The sequence below is a fragment of the Schistocerca nitens genome, chromosome 7 (genome assembly GCF_023898315.1).
Source record: "Schistocerca nitens isolate TAMUIC-IGC-003100 chromosome 7, iqSchNite1.1, whole genome shotgun sequence".
Taxonomy (NCBI): domain Eukaryota; kingdom Metazoa; phylum Arthropoda; class Insecta; order Orthoptera; family Acrididae; genus Schistocerca; species Schistocerca nitens.
This window is the reverse complement of record NC_064620.1, coordinates 165,635,797-165,658,928: the sequence shown is the minus strand read 5'-3', so window position 1 is coordinate 165,658,928 and position 23,132 is coordinate 165,635,797. Positions and strand designations below refer to the sequence as shown.

At 43.6% G+C, this 23,132-nt stretch overlaps 1 protein-coding gene across 3 annotated transcripts in view; it reads left to right on the top strand.

Moving 5' to 3' along the window:
- Positions 1-8,548: 8,548 nt before the first annotated feature.
- The window catches only part of LOC126194725 (collagen alpha-1(IX) chain-like), a 419,736-nt gene continuing 405,152 nt past the window's right edge, over positions 8,549-23,132 (top strand). For all 3 annotated transcript variants that reach the window (XM_049932976.1, XM_049932975.1, XM_049932977.1), the window contains exon 1: positions 8,549-8,603. In XM_049932976.1, the coding sequence (XP_049788933.1) occupies positions 8,567-8,603 (37 nt within the window). In that variant the 5' untranslated portion in view covers positions 8,549-8,566. The remainder of the gene's footprint in view (positions 8,604-23,132) is intronic.

The following is a 23,132-nucleotide window of genomic DNA, read 5'->3' as shown; positions in this document are numbered from 1 at the left end:
GTGTTTTGTTGTCCTAATCATCATCATTTCATCCCCATCGACGCGCAAGTCGCCGAAATGGCGTCAGATCTAAAGACTTGAACCCGGCGAACGGTCTACCCCGACAGGGGGCCCTAGCCCCGCGAAATTTACATTTTTAGTCCTCTCATTTGTCTCCCTCCTGTGGCATGATAACGCAGAAGTGCATCATTTACATGTAGGTGAATAAATGCCAAAGAATAATCCTAAGACCCCTTCCCCCACTCTGACAATGTCGTTGGTGTCACTCACGCACCATCGTTGGCCAACCTCTGGCTTTTATGCATGGAGTTACTCGGCTAGACATGGACTTATACAGTTGTATGTCCTTCTCAGGGATCTGCCGACGTCGCTGGCCAAGGCAGGGTTCTGCAAGAACGAAGACGTGCAATAGAAACTCTCACCGTGTGCGGGTGGGCATTACCTCGCTGAAATGCAAGCTCAGGATGGCTTGCCACGAAGAGCAGAATACCTGCGACGTACCGCTCTGCGGTAAGGGTGGTGCGGACGACAAGCAAAGTGGGTTGCTATCAAATGAGTATCGTGTGAGAAAAGGGCAAGCTGAGTTTCAACGAGCGATGCTCTCTAAAACCATGCTGATTCGTCGACATATTATATTCGAACCGAGAATTTATTCAAGGATTCTACAGCAAAACGAAGTTAGGAATATTGCTGTATAATTTTGCGGGTCCGTTTTTTTTTTTACCCTTCTTGTACACTGGAGTCACCTGCGCTTTTTTCCAGTCGCTTGTGACTTTGTGCTGGGAGAGAGATTCACTACAAATGTACACAACATTACTGTTGTGTACATAGTTCCGCGTAGTCAGCGCGTACACAACTTTCCCACAAGAGCGCGCCCCACTAAGCACAACAGCGCAGGCGCAGCGCTCGTCCGTCTCCACACTACGAGATGGCGCTGTCTTAGAGACGGACCAAATTCTGCTTCCGCCGATCCGCATATTAATAGGAAACGCAGCCAATGAGATTGCTGCTAACGTAGAACCTTTTCTCCTCGCGGATCACACTCGCGCAGTGATACCTGAACGCTCGAGGTATTATAACGTGTGTACAGACCTCCGATTAGTCAGTCTGCATCACTCTGCATTAGTCTGTAGCCAAGTTTCAGTCTGCGCCTAATAAGATTATCATATTCCTGTACATAGCCATGAAGATAAATGAATAGACACTTCAAGTATCAGAGATATGTGAGAATAAGATTAACGTACTACTCTAAGCGTGCAAGTGGCATTTCTATCGTCTGACCTAACGGCAGAAGATAAACACGCCACGATAAGACCACGAGACATATTGCTGACACTCGCCTACTTCGTTAGAGCGACAAGTAAAACAATCTGATGGTGTGTGTACCGAAGGTCTTACAGTACACACACCACAATTACAGAAAAACTCAATTTCTATATAATTACGTACTCTGCAACACGTTCATATTTCAGTCTTTAATACGAATATGCTGTAAGATATTGTGTATTGAGTGATTTTTTGGTGACAGATTAGGAGAATTCAAAAAAATGGTTCAAATGGCTCTGAGCACTATGGGACTCAACTGCTGCGGTTATCAGTCCCCTAGAACTTAGAACTACTTAAACCTAACTAACCTAAGAACATCACACACATCCATGCCCGAGGCAGGATTCGAACCTGCGACCGTAGCAGTCCCACGGTTCCGGACTGCGCGCCTAGAACCGCGAGACCACCGCGGCCGGCTAGGAGAATTCACATTACAGTTCTTTTGAAGAATAACGCACATTTCTCATAATAATTATTCATTTACTGTAGTTTGTAGTGTTGTGTAGCCACGTACAACCAGAAATCTTCTTCGATTATATAATTTTCTTAGAATACATAAAATAGCGTATCTCCGTTTAACCAGTTGACGGCATTTTTCTTCGTGTTCGGGTAAGATTGTTCTTTCGTTGCAGAAGGCTCGTCGGTGTTATCGTGTTGGGTGATGTTATTTTGGTACTTGCTAATTTTTTTCTGATGGACAGACTTTCCTGCTGAATAGGAACAGTGATCAAGTAAGAATTCGTGACGCAGAATTTGTAATGGAACTTCTACAAGACGATGCCCTTATTGACTGGACACGATACTTTCCTTTTTGCCTTATAACATGCCCATGGGTAATGAAGTTTCTATTTATGTATGTTCTGACAAAACAACATAACCAACATGTGGATAAGGGAGCAAATGTGCGTTTTAATAGAGCTAACGTAGGAGTATTACACTCGTCCATTTCGTAAACAGTGTGACGTGCGAGCCAGATGTAGCCGAGAACTGCCGTTGCAGCGCGCTGCGATCTACATCTACATCCATACTCCGCAAGCCACCTGATGGTGCGTGGAGGAGGGTACCTTGAGTACCTCTATCGGTTCTCCCTTCTATTCCAGTCTCTTATTTTTCGCGGAAAGGAGGATTGTCGGTATGCTTCTGTGTGAGCTCTAATCTCTCTGATTTTATCCTCATGGTCTCTTCGCGAGATATACGTAGGAGGGAGCAATATACTGCTTGACTCTTCGGTGAAGGTATGTTCTCGAAACGACAAAAGCCCGTACCGAGCTACTGAGCGTCTCTCCTGCAGAGTATTCCACTGGAGTTTATCATCTCCGTAACGCTTTACAGATTACTAAATGATCCTGTAACGAAGCGCGCTGCTCTCCGTTGGATCTTCTCTATCAACCCTGTCTGGTACGGATCCCACACTGGTGAGCAATATTCAAGCAGTGGGCGAACAAGCGTACTGTAACCTACTTCCTTTGTTTTCGGATTGCATTTCCTTAGGATTCGCGTATACCACGTTGAGAACACGCACAGTAAGCCCAAGTCACAACGTTACCGACAAGGGAAACTCCTCATCGCACCCCTCTCAGATTTAGTGGTAAAATGGCCCAGTGGACAGACCGTCAAAGACTGAACACATACCAAGGGGGAAAAAAAACCAAGAAGAAGGTGTCCTGAGCTGTGAAAAAATAAGGAAAATAGAAACAGTGAACGTCCAAGCTCCAGATGAACAACACCCAGCCACTCTCAAGAGCCAGGACGTCGTGTAGTGTGGTTGCGGTGTTAGACTGAAAGCCGGAGATCTGTGTTCAAACCTCCGTCGTTCCCCACAAATTTATGAACTGTCCGTCCGTTTATTGCTGTTTCTGTCCGCCCTCGGTAGCTGAGTGGTCAGCGCGACAGAATGTCAATCCTAAGGGTCCGGGTTCGATTCCCGGCTGTGTCGCAGATTGTCTCCGCTCCGCTTGTGTTGTCCTAATCATCATCATTTCATCCCCATCGACGCACAAGTCGCCGAAGTGGCGTCAAATCGAAAGACTTGCAACCGGCGAACGGACTACCCGATGGGAGGCCCTAATCACACGACATTTGCATTTTTACATTGATGTTTCTATTCTCCTTCTGTAGTCTTGGCAATTGTCGTACTGTACACTGGTTACAGAATATGAATCAAGTGGTAAGAATGTATTACCGTGGCAAGTAAATATGGCGAACAGTGCGAGCAGGCGAGATGCCTCATAGACCTCACACAGAAATGAAAACAACAAATAAACCGCTGTGAACTATGCTACAACGAAGGAATTCAAGAGTCAGAACTTCCAAAGCAAGAGGTATTACATATGGTAGTTGTGGAGAACAAATAGGAGATACGTATGTCAAGACGCCCCTTCGTTGCACGCCGCTTTTGCAGACAGACGTTACACCGCGATACAGACACAAATTTGAATAAAGCGAAGATAGACGTCAGTAACTGAACGGACAGTTCATAATTTTGTGAAAAAAAATGTAGGGCATGCGGAAGATTAGAATCCGGAATTCCCCATTCGTAGTCCAACAGCGTGACCACATAACCACGCTCTGAAGAAGTCGCTCGATGTTGCATATGTTGATCTTGGACTGTTTACTGTTTCTATTTTCCTTCTTTTTTCCACAGTTCGGTACACCTTCTTCCTATTTTCATGCTTGATCTGTATCCAGTTTTCGACGGGCTTACCACGAAATCTGAGGGGGTGCGATAGGGAGTTTCCCTTGCGAAGAGTCAGCACGCTGAACTTGGCACGCTTAACGTTCTTCAACAGAACGCTCCGAAGTCACTGAGCCATCGAGCCACACGTGAGTGTGTGTGTGTGTGTTTGTGTGTGTGTGTGTGTGTGTGTGTGTGTGTGTGTGTGTGTATTTGTTTCTAATAATGTATTTCTTTTTGTCGTACGTTCAGAGTCGAGCAATATTTTTCAATGGAAATATTTTCGTTCTTGACTGTTAGCTTTACTTAAAAATCGTCAGAAGTATTTACACATCCGTACACACTGTATGAGAACTCTTATTTCCAAATTTGTTAAAATAAAACAAGAGTTTGTATAATGGCAGTATGTACTGATATTGGCCAATACCTTCGTGAAAACGTCAAATTTCAACTGAGCTATAGCTTGTTGTTCTGACTAGTTCGTAGTTGCTCGCATAACGCTTGTACTCGCATAGCGCCAGTGAAATGTCACGCGATCGTTCGAGAAGCGCCCGATACCGTATCGAGTTAAGAGGCGTATCGGAACATTCTAACGTGAGTGACGTTTGCACAGCCCTGCCACAAGCTCTACGAGAACAAAGTAATTTCTTGATGATTACGTCATAATGTATACAGTATGGTTAGTTCTGTCATCTGCGAGCAATTTTTAAACTGAACACACGTTCATCAGACATAGGTACTGTGAAAATCAAACGACATTAAAAATAGGTGCTCCTCCTCTTCCTAGCATTCACGTAGGCTGCGTATCGCGCATAGCTGCCGTGGTTAGGTCACCAACGGTAAAAGCAACTTTGTAGGAGGAAGGAACTGATGAGTGTAGCTCAATCTCAGGGAACGTACTGCCAATCAAAACAAACTGAAATGTGTAGACAGGCCGGCGCGTCAACTGCTAATCCGTCAAACACCCACATGTCGTCATCCACCGTAACTAGCAACTACTGGCGCCGACAGCAGTGACAAACAAACACACGAGCACGTGCACGCTACAGCCTTGCACTTCCGCCTTCTTTTTCGTCTTCCCTAAATTCCAGTCATGACCACAGAAACACCAAGTCATCGAGAAGTAGCGGAATAATGATAGTTCGATGTTTCGAGAAATATTTCATGAATCAGTATTTTTTTCAAATATACGCATTTTTTTATTTTAAGAATAGGTATTGGTTCTGGAGTGTCACTCTTACCGACAGGTGACGCTTCAGCAAGGCCGATGGCGTACTACAGCTCACGCGTGTCTTCATTTACATTGTGGACAGTATGTTGAAAAGCCAGCCCACATTATTTTTTACTCGTTCCAGGCAGCATGATCCGACAAGCAACAATTCTAGTGGGTCAACGAAAGCGTCCGATTCCACCCGTCTGCTTTGATCCATGACGTAAGGGTGTTGTGGTGTGTGACGTCATTACAGCGTGGAGTTTGAGTTGGTTGTGTTTGTAGATGTCGTCTTGTTGTGTTTGATGGCGCCCTGTGTGTGTGTGTGTGTGTGTGTGTGTGTGTGTGTGTGTGTGTGTGTGTGTGTGTAAAAATTTGTAGGTGGTAAGTAAAAGTTTTTCTGGGTATAATTTTTCCGGGTTGTAATGTTTCGTGTATTTATTGTGTATCCTATGTGTTTTAATTTACGTAGGGATGTTTGAATTTTGAATTTTTGAGGTGTTGTGGGTTTGGTTCTGTTTTTTTGTAGTCGTAGGTATTGGTTTCTTCGTATCAATAGTTATGGTTGACCTATATATGTCAAGGGAAATGACCGATTACAATTCTGGTAATTTTATAAGTAAGTATTGGTGCTTTGGTATCGTCAGCTGTGGTCAAGGGAGATGTCTGACTCAGATTTCAGTAGTTTTTGCTGTAGGCGTTGGTGTTTTGGTATCTTCAGTTGCGGTTGACCTACATTTGTATTTGTAATTACTTTTTCTTTGTTCGTCATTTTGTGTGTTTTGGGATCGTGGTGTGTTTTTCTTTACTGATATATTTAGCTTGTCCCCTCCCTAAAACCCCCAATTTCCCGCGGTTACCCCCTTATTGTATTTTTGGAGGGAGATGTTATTGTCTTATTTATACGTATTATCGTGTTTTTTTTTGCCGTGTGTATGTAGTGACGTCATAGACGCCATATTGGAGACGTTTAGAATAGCCACTTACGCCATATTGATGACGTCATGGGTCAAAGCAGACGGATGGAATCGGACACTTCCGTAATCCCATTCTAATACTGTTGTACAATGACCTTAAGGTGTTGTTGATTTAAAAATAAGGTTCTTCTGTAAAAACAGCATCGTACTGCTAAGCACTGTTTTCAATTTATAGCTGCTTTTTTTGATTGAGTGCGTTACGATTGCACGAATACAAACGCTCGGTTTATGGCACTACATGATTTCATAACCTGTACTCTGTGGATCAGGATTCGTCCTGTCGAAAGTAGTAATGCGGTGTACATACACGTGGTCAGGACAGTGAAAAACTTCATATTAGAAGCTTTCTTTAAGTTTGTTGAAGAAGGTTGAAAGCACGAGTAGGCGACAAGGTGTTGGACGTCCACGCATCATAGAACGTGGAGTTCGGAGGCCTGTCCGGTATGTACAGTAGCATAGGCGGCGACCTGTGGCGGATCAGACAGATTGCAATGCTGGTGCAGGCACATGTGTTATGGAGCAAAACGTCCAGGGCACAGTGTTGTACATGTGACACCAGAAGACCTTTACATACGAGGCTTGTCGAAAAGGTAAGTTCCGATCGGTCGCTAAATGGACACCACAGTGAAAACGCGATGAAGCTTTGCAGAGGTGTGTTGGCCAATGTGTCTAGTACGACCGTAGATCGCATCAAGACGCTCTTTTCAGTTGTAAGCGTACTGTGAGCGAGTAAAGGTGCCTGGAACCACGATGTCTCCCGCCAAGTAGGAGGGCCCGCTGAGAGGCTTCGCCTTAATGAATGCAGCCCACCTAACACTACTGCCACGCACTTCCTTCTTCATGGCAATTCTCAGCCGCACTCTGCAGAGGCAGTGAAGGCGCTCCTGCAGCCTTTTCGATGGGAAGTATTCGATAACCCACAACACAGCCCTAATTGGCTCGTCCTGAGTATCATCTCTGTTCACATGAAACGCTGGATAGGAAGACGGCACTTGGGCGCAGGCTACGAGCTATACGTCAGCGTAGAGAATTATGGCAAAGCACGGGCTGCTGCCTTCTATGACGATAATGTTGGAAATTGGATATAAATCTCCGACAAATCTCTAAGTCGGATAGCGACTATGCAGAGAAGTATCTGGAAAGTGTAGCTAACTCTTGGAAATAAGATGTTTTTGATTTTCACTTTGGTTTCCATTTAGCGACCGATCGGAACTTACTTTCTGGACAACCCTCGTATCTCCATGCTGACCCAGCGACTTCGTCAGTGACTACTGCAGTCGGCCAGGGACCATCGAGGCTGGACCGTGGGTCAGTGGAAATGTGTTAGCTGGACGGGTGAGTCACGTTTCTTGTTACACCAGACAGCTGGTCGCGTCTCGATACGCTGTTTGGAAACATGCATCGCGCCACAGTCGCGGGCCTTTGGGGACAGTATCGTGCTATGAGGCATGACGACGTCCAGAAGGATAACTATCCGTTCTCTAGACTAGAATCGTGCTCTTTTAGTTTGAGAAGCGTAATAGTGAACTAATTTTGATGACTTGTCCGCCAAATTCGCCAGATACGAATTCGAAAGAGCACATCTTTGATGCTATTGGGTGCCAGCTCTGTGCCTACAAATCACCGACCCATAATTGATGTAATTTGCGTGACCTGTGGGTAGCCAAAAATCTCCAGAAACCTACCAAGGTCTTTCGAGTACCCGTGACACATAATCGTTGCTGTATTGCTGAAGCGGGAGAGAAAGGGTAGGGAAAAGGAATACGCTTCGTCAGTGGTTTATTGAGGCGGTTACAAAGTGTTATGGAAGATCTTAACTGAAAGCACGAAAGGAGAGTTGTAGTGCATGACGGAAAGGTATCGAAAAGCGAATCGCTCCTCAATTATGAAAGAATGTTAGCCCTACAAGGAACCAATGCCAACATCGCAGTGGCTCAATTATACAAAGGCATCTTATCTTGTTAGATAAGAAGAAACACTTATTGTGTTAGTCAAAGGACACTTCGAAAACCTGGGCGATGAAATAAATCGTCGATGTATCATTGCTATCTACAATGTCTGCACTCCAGGAACTAAAAGAAGCAAACAAAGTTTACACAATCACCATTCGTAATATCCCTGGTCTTGCATTCAATGGAGTTGCTCCGTCTTTATAAATGGCATCAAATATATGGAGAAAAACTGATTTTCGTAAATGCATAACTTGTTGAGATGAGCGAGAATTGGCATTTAAAAATATTGCCTCACTGATGCTCAGCTTTTTCTTTTTTTTTTTTTTAGCTCATGTTCGTGTTTCGATAACGTTAGTAAAGCTTTTAAGAATCAGCTAATAAATTTGACTTTTGGTGTTGTTTCAGGGGTGCGGCTGCAGTAGTGGCGATGTTACTGCTGGTGGTGCCCAGCCCTACAACGTCACGTAAGTACGCCACACTGCCCTTCCTTTGTACTTAGTGTTACTGGTACTGAAATACTATTGTATAGTAAAAATGTCATTACTGTACGAAGTTGTGAATTTTGCGTCATACTGGAGAAAGTTCTCTCTCTGCAGCTACTAGAAACAATTGCTCACTACGGGACAGTTTTCCTGTTCGAAAATTATAGAAGCAGGTTGGTTTCTTTCCGTGACACAAAATATGACCCGTTTCACTCCAGAGATAACATGACACTAGGCGTTTTCAGATTATGCAGCGTCCACTAGACATTGTAATTATTATTAATGTTAACCTCATTTAGATTACCGTGACATACGTCTGCTTTTCGCCTCGATTCGTTTCGTCGATGCATTAATCTGACGCTACACAGTCTCATCCGAAGGGGTGCGTGAAATGTCACCTTTCAGAGTGCGGCTTAAGCAAATTCAAACACACGAAAAAACTGGGCCAGGGTTTTAAGTACATATCATTCACCATTTGACAAACTTTATTACGTTAAAAAAACTCTATACATGCTAAGAGCAACAATTTCTAAGACCAGCAACAATGATACTGAACAGCAGATGAAAAGAAAACAACAGTTTGGATACCAACAAAAGTGTTAAAATGAAACAGAGCTTTTCATCAAATTACAACTGTTTATAGACAACCTCATGAACTGGAAACCTTTAATGCCAAATTACGACCAAATATCTTCATTTAAGCAACAGACAGTATATTTTAACAAAGGGTATCGCTTGAGATAACACTTACGGGAGGAAATAAGTTAAATAAATGTTCCATTAGCTTTGACAAGAACGATACAAACTTGCCTTTGAAACTAAGGCCCAACAGCCTGAACTTTAGAATTAAAAAAAAAAAATACATATGAAAGGTCATGACAAGGCTCTGCCTACATATCGCCACCTAGATAACCTTAGAATTCAGTGAGTGAAGAAACAAATTTAATATCTGGCGCTGCGGTCTTTTCTTTTCCCCTGTTAAAAGAAAAGAAAGTTCAGTATCAAGGAGCTCTACGTCGTGCAAGACTAGGCACAGTTAACAACGCGCGGCCAGAATATTTTGCAGAGACAAACCCCGTAAGCACGAGGCTTAAGCCACGCATTGCAGATTATATGCTTTTTTTCTTATAAGATTTGACTGATAGCACCCAACACAGTAAACAGAACCCACCAGAGCGATGACCTGACAGAATAAGGACTAACTAAAAACAATCTGTTTGCATGTAGGCACTGCGCCTACGAAATACAGTCAACTGTGGCCAAACCAAGCGCGAGGACTCCAAAGCCAGTGCAGTTACCGGCCCGACATTAAAAGAAATAGGGGGAGGGGGCTGCCACATTAAATAAACTACTAAACCAAAAGAATGAGAATTTTACAACAGGAGTAGCTTCCCATAGTAATTAAAAATAGACTTGGCCAAGTGTGAAAACATTTTACACTATTAAAACAAGGGGTACCAAACTGGCATAGAATAAGTGGCCGCTAAGGCCCTTAGAATGAGAAAAGCAGCAGTTACATGAAAGAGCTATTAGATTGCAACTACAAGTTAGTGAGTGGCGTCTTCCACTGACCGCTCAGGCCTTTCGAATGAGGAAAGCCGCAGTTACATGAAACAGTTAACGGATTAGAATTACGTAATTACACGAATGTTTGGTGCCTGTATCGGGACATGCTCCATGATCGCTACTCTGAGATTCCCACTGGAGGTCGGACGTACTTGAGCATCCGCGCTGAAGAAAGTGGATCCATTTCCCAGATAGGCGAACCAATTAAATGAATGCGTGGTGTCTATACTTTCGGACACTTCCAAAAGAAAAGACACCTTGCATTCATTTAATTGATTAGCCTAGATGGGAAATAAATCCACCTTCAGCCGTTCGGATGCACAAGTACGTCCGACCTCCTGCCTACACTACGCTTGTCCGTCCTCTTTTAGAATGCTGCTGCGCGGTGTGGGATCCTTACCAGGTGGGACTGACGGAGTACATCGAAAAAGTTCAAAGAAAGGCAGCACGTTCTGCCATAACGCGAAATATGGGAGAACCCTCTCACAAAAATAATACAGGATTTGGGCTGGAAATCATTAAAAGAAAGGCGTTTTTCGTTGCGACAGAATCTTCTCACGAAATTCCATACACCTACCTTCCCCTCCAAATGTGAAAATATTTTGTTGACACCGACCTACATATGGAGAAACGATCACCACGATAAAATAAGAGAAATCAGAGCTCAAAAGAGGAAAGGCCGCTGGACCTGATGGGATACCAGTTCGATTTTACACAGAGTACGCGAAGAAACTTGCCCCCCCTTCTTGCAGCGGTGTACCGTAGGTCTCTAGAAGAGCGTAGCGTTCCAAAGCATTGGAAAATGGCACAGGTCATCCCCGTTTTCAAGAAGGGACGTCGAACAGATGTGCAGAACTATAGAACTATATCTCTAACGTCGATCAGTTGTAGAATTTTGGAACACGTATTATGTTCGAGTATAATGACTTTTCTGGAGACTAGAAATCTACTCTGTAGGAATCAGCATGGGTTTCGAAAAAGATGGTCGTGTGAAACCAAGCTCGCGCTATTCGTCCACGAGACTCAGAGGGCCATAGACACGGGTTCCCAGGTAGATGCCGAGTTTCTTGACTTCCGCAAGGCGTTCGATACAGTTCCCCACAGTCGTTTAATGAACAAAGTAACAGCATATGGACTATCAGACCAATTGTGTGATTGGATTGAAGAGTTCCTAGATAACATAACGCAGCATGTCATCCTCAATGGAGAGAAGTCTTCCAAAGTAAGAGTGATTTCAGGTGTGCCGCAGGGGAGTGTTGTAGGACCGTTGCTATTCACAATATACATAAATGTCCTTGTGGATGACATCGGAAGTTCACTGAGGCTTCTTGCGGATGATGCTGTGGTATATCGAGAGGTTGTAACAATGGAAAATTGTACTGAAATGGAGGAGGATCTGCAGCTAATTGACCCATGGTGAAGGGAATGGCAATAGAATCTCAATGTAGACAAGTGTAATGTGCTGCGAATACATAGAAAGAAAGATCCCTTATCATTATCTACAATATAGCAGGTCAGCAACTGGAAGCAGTTAATGCCATAAATTATCTGGGAGTACGCATTAGGAGTGATTTAAAATGGAATGATCATATAAAGTTGATCGTCGGTAAAGCAGATGCCAGACAGATTCATTGGAAGAAACCTAAGGAAATGCAATCCGAAAACAAAGGAAGTAGCTTACAGTACGCTTGTTCGCCCACTGCTTGAATACTGCTCAGCAGTGTGGGATCCGTACCAGATAGGGTTGATAGAAGAGATAGAGAAGATCCAACGGAGAGCAGCGCGCTTCGTTACAGGATCATTTAGTAATCGCGAAAGCGTTACGGAGTTGATAAACTCCAGTGGAAGACTCTGCAGGAGAGACGCTCAGTAGCTCGGTACGGGCTTTTGTTGAAGTTTCGAGAACATACCTTCACCGAAGAGTCAAGCAGTATATTGCTCCCTCCTACGTATATCTCGCGAAGAGACCATGAGGATAAAATGAGAGAGATTAGAGCCCAACCAGAGGCATACCGACAATCCTTCTTTCCACGAACAACGAGACTGGAATGGAAAGGAGAACCGATAGAGGTACTCAAGGTACCCTCCGCCACACACCGTCAGGTGGCTTGTGGAGTATGGATGTAGATGTAAAGAAAGATATAGGTGTTCATTCTTTCCACGCGCTATACGAGATTGGAATAATAGAGAATTGTGAAGGTGGTTCGATGAACCCTCTGCCAGGCAGTTTAATGTGATTTGCAGAATATCCATGTAGATGTAGATGTAGATGTAGATCTCCTGTGGGAATCTCAGGGTAACGAATGTGGAAGAAATGGACAGGGGCTGTAGATAGGTGGCGCTCGGTGGGAATGTGGGCCGGCCGTGAGGCATGCTGAGATATTCCGCGCAGTTGCGATAACAGTGTGTCCCGGAAGGCGCAGTGATTACCTAACTACCTAGTAAGCGGGAGGTTCCGGGTTCGAATCCCTATCCGGTACGTATTTTGACTCGTCCCCGCTGATTCCGCGTAATGCAGCTGACATCAGTAATTCCTTTCCTTTCCTTTCCTTTCCTTTCCTTTCCTTTCCTTTCTCACACTCTCCTCCTTCAATTTACGTACAATTACATAACTTGGCGAGCAGTGACCCCCTCGGTGAAGATGGTTCAGGCCGGCGTAGCCTGTAGAACCACAGCTGCGAAGGCATTACGGTCCAAGAGTCCCATAAGGCGGTATACCACACTGCCGGTGACGCTGGAACGGATCAACGGCGCGTCTAAGTTCAAAATGGTTCAAATGTCTCTGAGCACTATGGGACTTAACATCTGTAGTCATCAGTCCCCTAGAACTTAGAACTACTTAAACCTAACTGACCTAAGGACATCACACACATCCTTGTCCGAGGCAGGATTCGAACCTGTGACCGTAGCGGTCATTCGGTTCCAGACTGAAGCGCCTAGAACCGCACGGCCACACCGGCCGACCGCGTCTAAGTCCGGGCCACAACTGCACGCTCAACACTGCCGCAGTTATACAACGCTCAGCGAGATGGCTAAAGCTGAATGAACGTGTTATCGTACAAACGCACTATGGGTATCACTAAACAAGATGGTAGGATAGGAAAATAATTCCAGAAGTACTGTCGAGCGTGGACTACGAAACCTAAACGCTGGGCGGGATTAGTCGAGCGGTCTGAGGCGATGCAGTCATGGACTGTGCGGCTGGTCCCGGCGGAGGTTCGAGTCCTCCCTCGGGCATGGGTGTGTATGTTTGTCCTTAGGATAATTTAGGTTAAGTAGTGTGTAAGGTTAGGGGCTGATGACCTTAGCAGTTAAGTCCCATAAGATTTCACACATTTGAAACCGAAACGGGCAGATATTAGCAACTCAACTCGGCTCCTCTCCGATTTACAGAGACTCTTACTCGGTCGGAACAATCACGCTAACTGTTAATAGTTCGTTCGATCTAACCTTTCAGACAAGAACTGGGTTTCTCGGAGCCAAAATTCACACTAAGCGAACAAGCAACGAAGGGGGTTTTATTTCGCGGCCACGAATCAGCTACCAAGCGCCACTAAATTACGACGTGGCAAATTAATCAGTTCCGCAAGAATTGAGTGAACTCTGCACTATGGAAGTCGTTGTACACACAGACTTACCAATGCCCAAATTCAGGATGCCTCGCCACAAATTCGAGCCACATGACCCCCTCGCCACTGAGCACCATCGGTCCCAGCTCACTGCTCCTGGCTGCAAAGCCTCGTTTTCCCGATCGCCACACCACGCCCCCCCCCCCCCCCTCCCCCGCCACCGCCAGACAACCAACACCGCGTCTGCGAAGTCATGCACGCAGGTACGCTGGTATCCACGGAGGTATAATAAGGGGAGCTGTCGTGACGTCACGAACTTGAAGGCGACGTCTGCCATGTTGGTATGGCCAAACATTACCTTCTGGTGGTGGAAGTGCTTTGCTAAAAATACCATCTTGAATCATTTACATGTCTACTAGTCGTTCTGATTTTAGTGTAAAATGAAAAGTAATCACATTTCATTCGTAGGTGGAATCGTGCCAGTGATATTTTCTTTTATATACATGAATTTTAGTTGCGCTGGCTACATTTACCGCAATGATTTTATTTCTGCCATTTAATTTTAATCTGTCTTGCAAACGCTATGTGAAGGAAAGATTGGAAACCAATCAGATTCGGCAGATGTTTCGTGAAGATTGCACTGACCGAGCATCAGTTTCGCCAGTCTGTATTAAGGTAAATGCTGGATTATGAAAGCAGTCTTTTCATATCATATACTTCTCTTCTTGGTTACTCGAAACGTATAACAAAAAGAAAGTTACATTAACGAGGTGAAATATGTTATACGAGGGTTATTCGGAAAGCAAGGAACAATCGGTCGCGAAATGGCAAATACGGTGAAACTCTGATGAAGCTTGCACAGGTGCGCTGGGCAGTGTATCTAGTACGTCCGTCGATCGCATCATGTCGCTCTTTTCAGTTCTGAGCTCACAGTGAGAACGTAAAGATGGCTAGAAATTAGCGTCTCCCGCCATGTACGAGGGCCTGGCGAAAGATTTCGCCTGAAGCTATGCAATCCACATAACGTAACTGTCATGCGGTTCGCTCTACCAACACCGACTCAAAGGAAGGCCGCGGCGCCTGTTCGTGACGTCACGTCAGCTAGGCACGGCGAACGCCAGGTCTGTCGCAGGCATACTCATAATAGTGGTGTCTCCCTCTCTGACACAGGAAAATGTGAAACTATTGGTGGTAGTTGACCAACACACATTGTGCTGAGAGATTTCTGCAATCAATTAATTGTGCAATTCATTGCACTTCTTAACAAATAGTGTACTCCTGAACTTAAATTTCCACCTGTTTTAAGGATTGACATACAAAAACAACTTCATGATCCAGCAGCAACAGAACTCATGCTTCTTTACCTTTAGGTATCTTGGTTGACTATGCGGTGAGGAGCACTGAATGTTAATGAAATATCTTGCGATTGTACACGTTGGGGGGAGGGGGTGGAGTACAGAAGAAGAGGCAAAAGATAGATACTTGTTTTATCAAATAACATTTTTTTATCTTATAAAGTTTCTCCGTTCAGTTGCAAGAGGGGAATATTTATCTTTTCTAATGTGCATGTTTAAAAAAGTTTAAGCTCAGCAGTATTTTCGATGTATGAAGCTATTTTGTTTCCTGTTCAGAATTCCTTTCGTTGAAAACGACTGTAATCTAATGACTGGCCACAGTTGGACATTTACACATGTAAATTAGTTCACATTTCCAGTGACGATGTAAAACGAAAATAAATAAATAAATAAAAGAAACGAGTTCATTGTAAGGGGGTTGGGGTAAGTTTCGATAACAAAATGGATCAAGTAAATATAGCTACTTGAATGTCAAATTTCCGAATCTTGGAATGGGGCAAAGCATCTTCTCATATTGATCTACGTTTGTTTGCACAGGACTCAGTAATACAGAACTATGATCTTCATTTGTAGCTTTACGATAGTAAGAAAAATCTTTCATCTAAATAAAATTGCAGAATCCAAAACAATACCAAATATTTTGTCCAAAAATAAGAGATTTATAGTGATAAGCACGCCCAGGCGTTTCTGCCTGCAACAGACCTGGCGTTCGCCGTGCCTAGCTGATGTGACGTCACCGACAAGCGCCGAGGCCTTCCTTTGAGTCGGTGTTGGCTCTACACGACAGTTCTCGGCCGCACTCTGCAGGGGCAATGAAGATGCTCCTGCAGCGTTTTCGATGGGAAGTGTTTGATCACCCACAATACAGCCCGTAATTGGCTGCCCCTAAGCTTGATCTCTGCTCAAATGAACCCCTGGCTATGAAGACAATATTTTGACACACACAGCGAGCTGCAGTCTAGAGTAGAAAACTGTCGAAAAGCACTGGCGGCTGTCTTCTATAAAGAGAGAATTGAAAAGTTGGTACAACGCTACGACAGATGTCTAAGTCTGAGCGGCGACTGTGTAGAGAAGTAGCTGGAAGGTATAGCTAACCATTGCAAATAAAAGAGTTTTGATTTTCACTGTGGTTTCCATTTCGCGACGTATCTTTCCTTACTTTCCGAATAGCCCTCGTATTACTGGATCAAATAGGGACTTAAGACCACAAAATCGTCTGACAATGCCTTCCTGTTTCTGTATTACTCACAATTGCACTGTAAGACTTACTATTTAACACAACTGTTGCGTGCACCGATAGAAATTAAGAACAAGAAGAAATCGTCTGCACATGTTTCAGACAAACTAACATGGAGGTGCGGCTTCAGAGCAATGTACAGAGTGTGGCTGTAGCGCCATTTCCTTCTGTTCTGTCCAGTTCCTCACAGTAGTTGAGAACTTATCTCTGTAATCTTTCATTTAACTGCACTCTCAAAATTTTTTCGTGTTTATAAATTTTCTAGTCAGCGTTCTATAACTATGTACTAACTCGTTATATGATCAATTGAAGACATGCCCTGGAAAATGGGCTAAGCCTCAAATGTGAAAGCTTAGAGATAAGTGTTGCCATCTGTTGTTGGGTACGGGAACTATCAAAATTCACGTTGGTGTCACCCCTAAATATCCTAAAGTGAGATATACTTTTTAACGATACAACAAGCCTCCCCTCTTTTGTACATTATACATACTTTGCTTCACGTCAGGAGACTGCTTTGCATCATTCTGGAAAAAGCTAGTTCTTTTCTTTGCGTCCTGTATTCCGACAGACAAATGACTGAAGTTGCTTTTCCCCTTACGCTATCCTTACAAACTGTTTATCACCAATGTAGCAAATGCTTGGCGGTGATCCGTTCTTATTAACAGTAATTATGAGATTTAACAGCATTCTTACAGTTACCCCAACAAATTTTCACATTCTGTAAAACTCATCTTTTTGCTTTAGTCGCCAAGCATAATGAAAAGCGATTTAGCTTCCGGTATCATGCTGTTAAGGAAGGACATTACATGTATTTTCATATTCCACACATTTGCGCTACAGCAGAATAATTTAAGTCCCTTTTTCGGATCACTAATTTTCCAACTGGTTTCATTTGGCCCACTATTATTATCAAATAATCCTTTCGTTTCCGATTCTGGCAAGAATCGCCACATACATTTTATAACACTGCCTAATTTTCAACATTCCGCTACATCACCACAAATCAAAAGCTTCCATTCTCTTATTTCCCGGTTTTTCTACTGTCCCTTGTTCACCTTCACAGAATGCTGTGCTCCAAATGAATACTCTCAGAAACTTCTTTCTCGGATTGAAGCCTGTGTTTGATATTAGTAGACTTTTTTTAAAGAAATGCCCTCTTCACCTGTGCTGCTCTGATTCTTAAATCCTCCTTGCTTCAAACTTCGTGCTTTAGTTTGCTTCCAAGATAGCAGAATACCTTTACTATGACTATTACATGGTCCTCAATTTTGGTGCTGAGTTTGCAGCTAATACCATTTCTGCTGTTCCTAAGACAAAGAAAAAAACGTTTATATGAATGCAGAACCCGGAGATGTGATACATTATATGTAAACTGAAGGAGGAGGGGGGAGAAAGGGAAGGAATTACTGATGTCAGCTGCATCGGGAATCAGCGGTGACGAGTGAAAATGTGTACCGGATTGGGGCTCGAACCGGGATTTCCTGCATGCTAGCCAGGTGCGATAACCGCTGCGTCGTCCGGGACACAGTGTTATCGCATCTGCAGGGATGTCCCGTCGCAACTGGCATCAGTAATCCCTTCCCTTTCTCCACCGAACAGACATCGCGTATCGAAGCCGTTCTGTTTGGAATGTGATTTTGTAATAAGTTTCTAAAAGCCGACACGGGAGAAGAGCAGTTTGGGCTCCGGAGAAACGTAGGAACGAACGAGGCGGTACTGGCCTAATTTATCTTAGAGGAAGGACTGATGAAATACAAACCTGCATTCAAACCATTACCAGATTTGTGGACTTAGAAGAAGCTTTTGACAAAGTGAACTGAAATACTCTTGACAGTTATGAAATTATCAGGGATAAAATACATGGAGTGAAAGGTTACTACAATGATACCTGAGAGTCAAAGGACGTGAAAGGAGGGCAGTAGTTAAAAGGGGAGTGAGCCTAGGTTGCAATGTATCGCCCACATGCTTCAATATGAACACGCAACAGCCAGGAATGGAAACTAAAGAGAAGTTTTGGAAGGAAATTAAATACCTGGGAGAAGCAGCTTCACCAAGGGAGGAATAATAAGACCGTAAAAGTCTGCCAGTGACGTAGTAAGTCTGTCAGAGACAGCAACGACAATGAAAAGTACTTGAACTGAGTGGATAGTGTCTTATAAAGAGGTAGCAAGGGGACACCTACAAAACGAAACACAGGTAATGTAGTGCGGTCAATCAGCTGATGCTGACGGAAACAGATTACAAAATGAGAAACGAAAAATAGTATATCCATTTGCTATTTGGGCAGTAGAATAGTTAACACTGGACGAAATAACGAGCATATAAAATCCAGACAGGCCATAGCAAGAAAAGCCTTTCTGAAACATATAAGTAAATCTAGATATTAAGAAGTCTTTTCTGAAAATATTTATTGACATGTAGCATTATAAGGAAGCGAAAATGTACGACCAGTCTTCCCTGAAAGTATTTACTTGGATTGTCCCATTATACGCAACGACGACTGTATAAAAAACAGGACTGTCAAGTAGAGAATTACTGCAGATGTTACAGAAAAATTACGAAGGTGAGTAGCTCGAGTGACTGCTGAATGTGTACTGAATCGCACAGCGAGTAAAACAGCTTTATTGCACAACTGAAAGAAGGAATGCAGGCCTCTCTCACTGAAATTTAAAACAGATAGAAGTTGGAGTGTGAGTGACTGAAACAGATTTACTGCTGTTTAAACAAACTGAATATTTAAGTGCGCTTGATTAACATGGATATTTACGTACGTCTGACTGTGATGAATATTTAAACGTAACGGAATTAATTTACTAGTATTTTAAAAAACGCACAAACTGATAAAGTTTCTGACTGCACATGATAATCGCACTATCTCCTCTTTTGTTGTGTATCTGACTACACTTTAAGCTTTCTAGCAGCACTGTGGTTAGCGGACAATTGGCTTACCTGCAATCTTGTTGCAGCTTCCATAACACTGGAGTTTTAAGCTGAAAGAAAGTAATGTTCTTTCATGCCATGTAGCCAGTAATCGTGCAAAGAACTAACGTAGTTCGTACATATGGCTGCTAAAATTTCACATTTTTAATCTGAATTTATTACTGTTAAAATAGTTGTCTAATCTTCATACAGAAGTTCCGTTTTAACGAAAGGAATCGAAGTTGCAGAGACAGACGGTATAATTTATGTAAAATAGTACGTCCATTTTGCTATTTGGACAATAAAATAGCTGACAATGGACGAAATTACAAATACAAAACTGATCTTTCATATCTATTACTAAGAGATAAGAAAAGGAAAATACTATTGAAATATTCACAAGCAATATCTTTATACTCGAATTACTTTTAATTAAATGCACACATGCTCATAACATCTCAGATACAGTGCACCTCAAGACAGTAAGATTGTGCATCGAGCTTCCAGATACTTTGTCGTATTCTGTGTATATATTCGTCTCGAAGGCTACAATTTTTCACAGTCAGATAAATAACACCACCTCTAAACTGGCTGAAATAAACATAAATTCTTGCGAATTATTAGAAAGCATCCTTGTTTCGTAAAAGCACCATGGATTCTGGTCTCCTTAATCACTACCTGGTAAGTTAAAGAACTTGGTGCTCTACAGCTACTGTGTGTTACGCAAAATCTCAGTTTTACCAAGAATCTTCCTCTCCACGAAGTTACAAACGCACAGCACGTTTCATCTAATAAATTCATAACAAGTTACGAAGTACGCAGCCGAAAAGTGACCATAGCATTAGCATGTGAATTCATGCAAAAGAGCCTGGCAAGAAATTTCAGTCATCGTCGTGGTATGCTAATTTACGAAACATATTTACGCGATACACTCTAGTAAACTGATCAAGGCAAAGCATTTAAGTACTGAGTGAACAAGTCAATGCTGAGACTGACTAGTTGGCTGAGGGCCACGTAGGCTTTGAAGAAGACGCGCTCAAGAAAATATTTTATTACCAATTTCATCACTCATTTCCTGGAATATAACTCAAAGAAATAAACTGACAGGATATCCTTAATGACAAAAATAATCCGAAGCTCATTTTCGCAATCTCAGCATGGCCAAAACAAATATCATTCTAGTACTCCAGCAGCAGTGGCGCAGGTAGTATCTCCTACACTAGTGTGTCACTGAGTAGCTTTCTACGATGGTGTGTCAGCGGCCCTTTCTTCACTCCTTTCCGCTAGGTCATTTACCAAATAACCTAAGATAAACTACTTACCGGTTGTCACAAACTGTGTTCAGTTCGTTAGTTCAAATTCAAATGGCTCTAAGCACTATTTGACTTAACATCTGAGGTCATCAGTCCCATAGACTTAGAACTACTTAAACCTAACCAACCTAAGGACATCACACACATCGATGCCCGAGGCAGGATTCGAACCTGCGACCGCAGCAGCGGGGCGGTTCCGCACTGAAGCGCCTGGAACCGCTCGGCCACAGCGGCCGGCAGTTCGTTAGTCATTTGTCTTACTGAACCACAACCTGTTATCACAACGACAACAACTATACTGGCCAGCCGAAATATTATGACCACTGCCAGCCGCGAGGATGGATGCCGCCTGGTGACGTTGCGCGCATGTGACGCGGTGACAAAAGTACCAGTACTTAAGCGGAGCAGACATTGACAGAGATCACCCAGTAAAGATATGGGCTGAAAATGGGGAAATCATTGCCATAAGTCACTTTGACAAGGGCCAGATTATTGTTACGCAGAGCCTATGAACGAATATCTCGAAAATGGTTAAACTGGTCGGATATTCACCTGCTACTGTCTTGAGCATCTACGGAAAGAGGTAGGACAGTGAAACTACCACTAGTCGCTAAATGGTTGGACGTCCCACGAGTCTTCACAGAACGTAGGGATGGGCTTGTCTGCTCTGTAAAGTGGTACAGATCTGTGGCATTTCTGCCGAAAAAGCAGAATACTGGTGCACGCACGTTTCGGAGCACACCGTTCATCCTACGTTGTTGAACATGAAGCTCTGCAGAAGACCAACCCTACACGTTATCATGTTGATCCAACGACATCGTCATTACGATTGCGGTGGGCACGGCACCATCGGGTCTCGACCGTCCATCAATTAAAACGTTTCGGCTCTTCGGGTGAATCACATTTTTGCTACTCTACATCGATGGTCGTCTCCACAAACGCCTTCGTCGAGGTGAACGGCGGCTCGAAACGTGCAGCGCGCCACGGACGCAGGCTGGTGGGACCGGTATTATTCTGTGGGAGACATTCTCCTGTGCTTGCATGGGGCCTATGGTAGTAATCGAAGTCACGCTGACAGCTGCGAACCGCCTGCATCCCTTCATGCTTTATGTCTTCCCCATGGCGACGTCATCTTCCAGCAATACAGTTGTCCGTGTCTCGGAGCCAGAACCGTGCTACAGTGGTTTGACGAGCATCGTAGTGAAATCACGTTGGTGTCTCAGCGACCAAATTCGCCTGATGTAAATCCTGTGGAATCCATCTGGATCGCTATCGGGCATCATCACTGATGTACGCAAATCACCGGCACATTATTTACGCGAGTTACATAACGTGTGCGTAGCCATCTGAGGCCACATACCTCCACAAACCTACCAACAAACTGTCGGATCCCTGATACCCAGACTCACTAACGTGTTTTGTTCCAAAGACGGACAAACATGTTATTAAGCAGGTGGTCATAATATTGGTTCAAATGGTTCAAATGGCTCTGAGCACTATGGGACTTAACATCTACGGTCATCAGTCCCCTAGAACTTAGAACTACTTAAACCTAACTAACCTAAGGACAGCACACAACACCCAGCCATCACGAGGCAGAGAAAATCCCTGACCCCGCCGGGAATCGAACCCGGGAACCCGGGCGTGGGAAGCGAGAACGCTACCGCACGACCATGAGATGCGGGCGTGGTCATAATATTTTGACTCATCAATGAATATTGACACCTTTGAACTGCAAGAAAGTCAGAGTACCCACGAGCGATTAAGAACTGTTTAGGATTCCTGGAAAGCCTTCCCTCTACTTGCAAATTGTATTAAAATGGTTATCGATAATGAAATATCAAACAAAAATCTAATGACGCAAAGTTACTAAGTCAGCATCACACAGCTGAAATCTTTCACCTTTTTATCCAGATGGCTGTGTAGAGTACATGGAGCAACGATGTTTTGAAGGACTTGGTAAGGCTATACACCTAAATCAGCTGATAGTACACAAATTAGTGATGAAACAGACACACACGTTTCAAAAATTTTTAAACAGTTGGAAGTAGCAGAAGGGTTCCAACAATCAAAACATTTACTGCGGCTATGGGCCTACACGCAAGGATACTTTGGGCAGTTGTCTGGACTCAAGCTTATTTTTTAAACATTTTGCTACTGCTGTTTGATACAGCTCATAGCGCAGGAGTTAAAATTCCTGTGAGTTAGCGAATCCGCCTTTCGTTCGAAGTAGATTATGAGGAAGGAATGTACTGGTCTGAACTTGACTCAAACATAGCACTGTCCAGTATTGAGAAAGCGCCAGCGACTGTAAACACCGTTAGCGAATGAATATTTTTTAAGGTTATGTAATGTTCGTAAGAGAATTACATATCTGATGTAAAACCAGTGGAAACTGAACTATAAATATGCGGGAAACCACTTAAAAGCAGCACGGCTGCTGAGTTCACATCGCCACAGCCTTATATAGGTGGAATTAGCACTATTGCTCCCCAGGAAGCTACTAAGCCGAAGTAAAGCTCTTCTGACCGACTATAAATCTGAAACCGTGA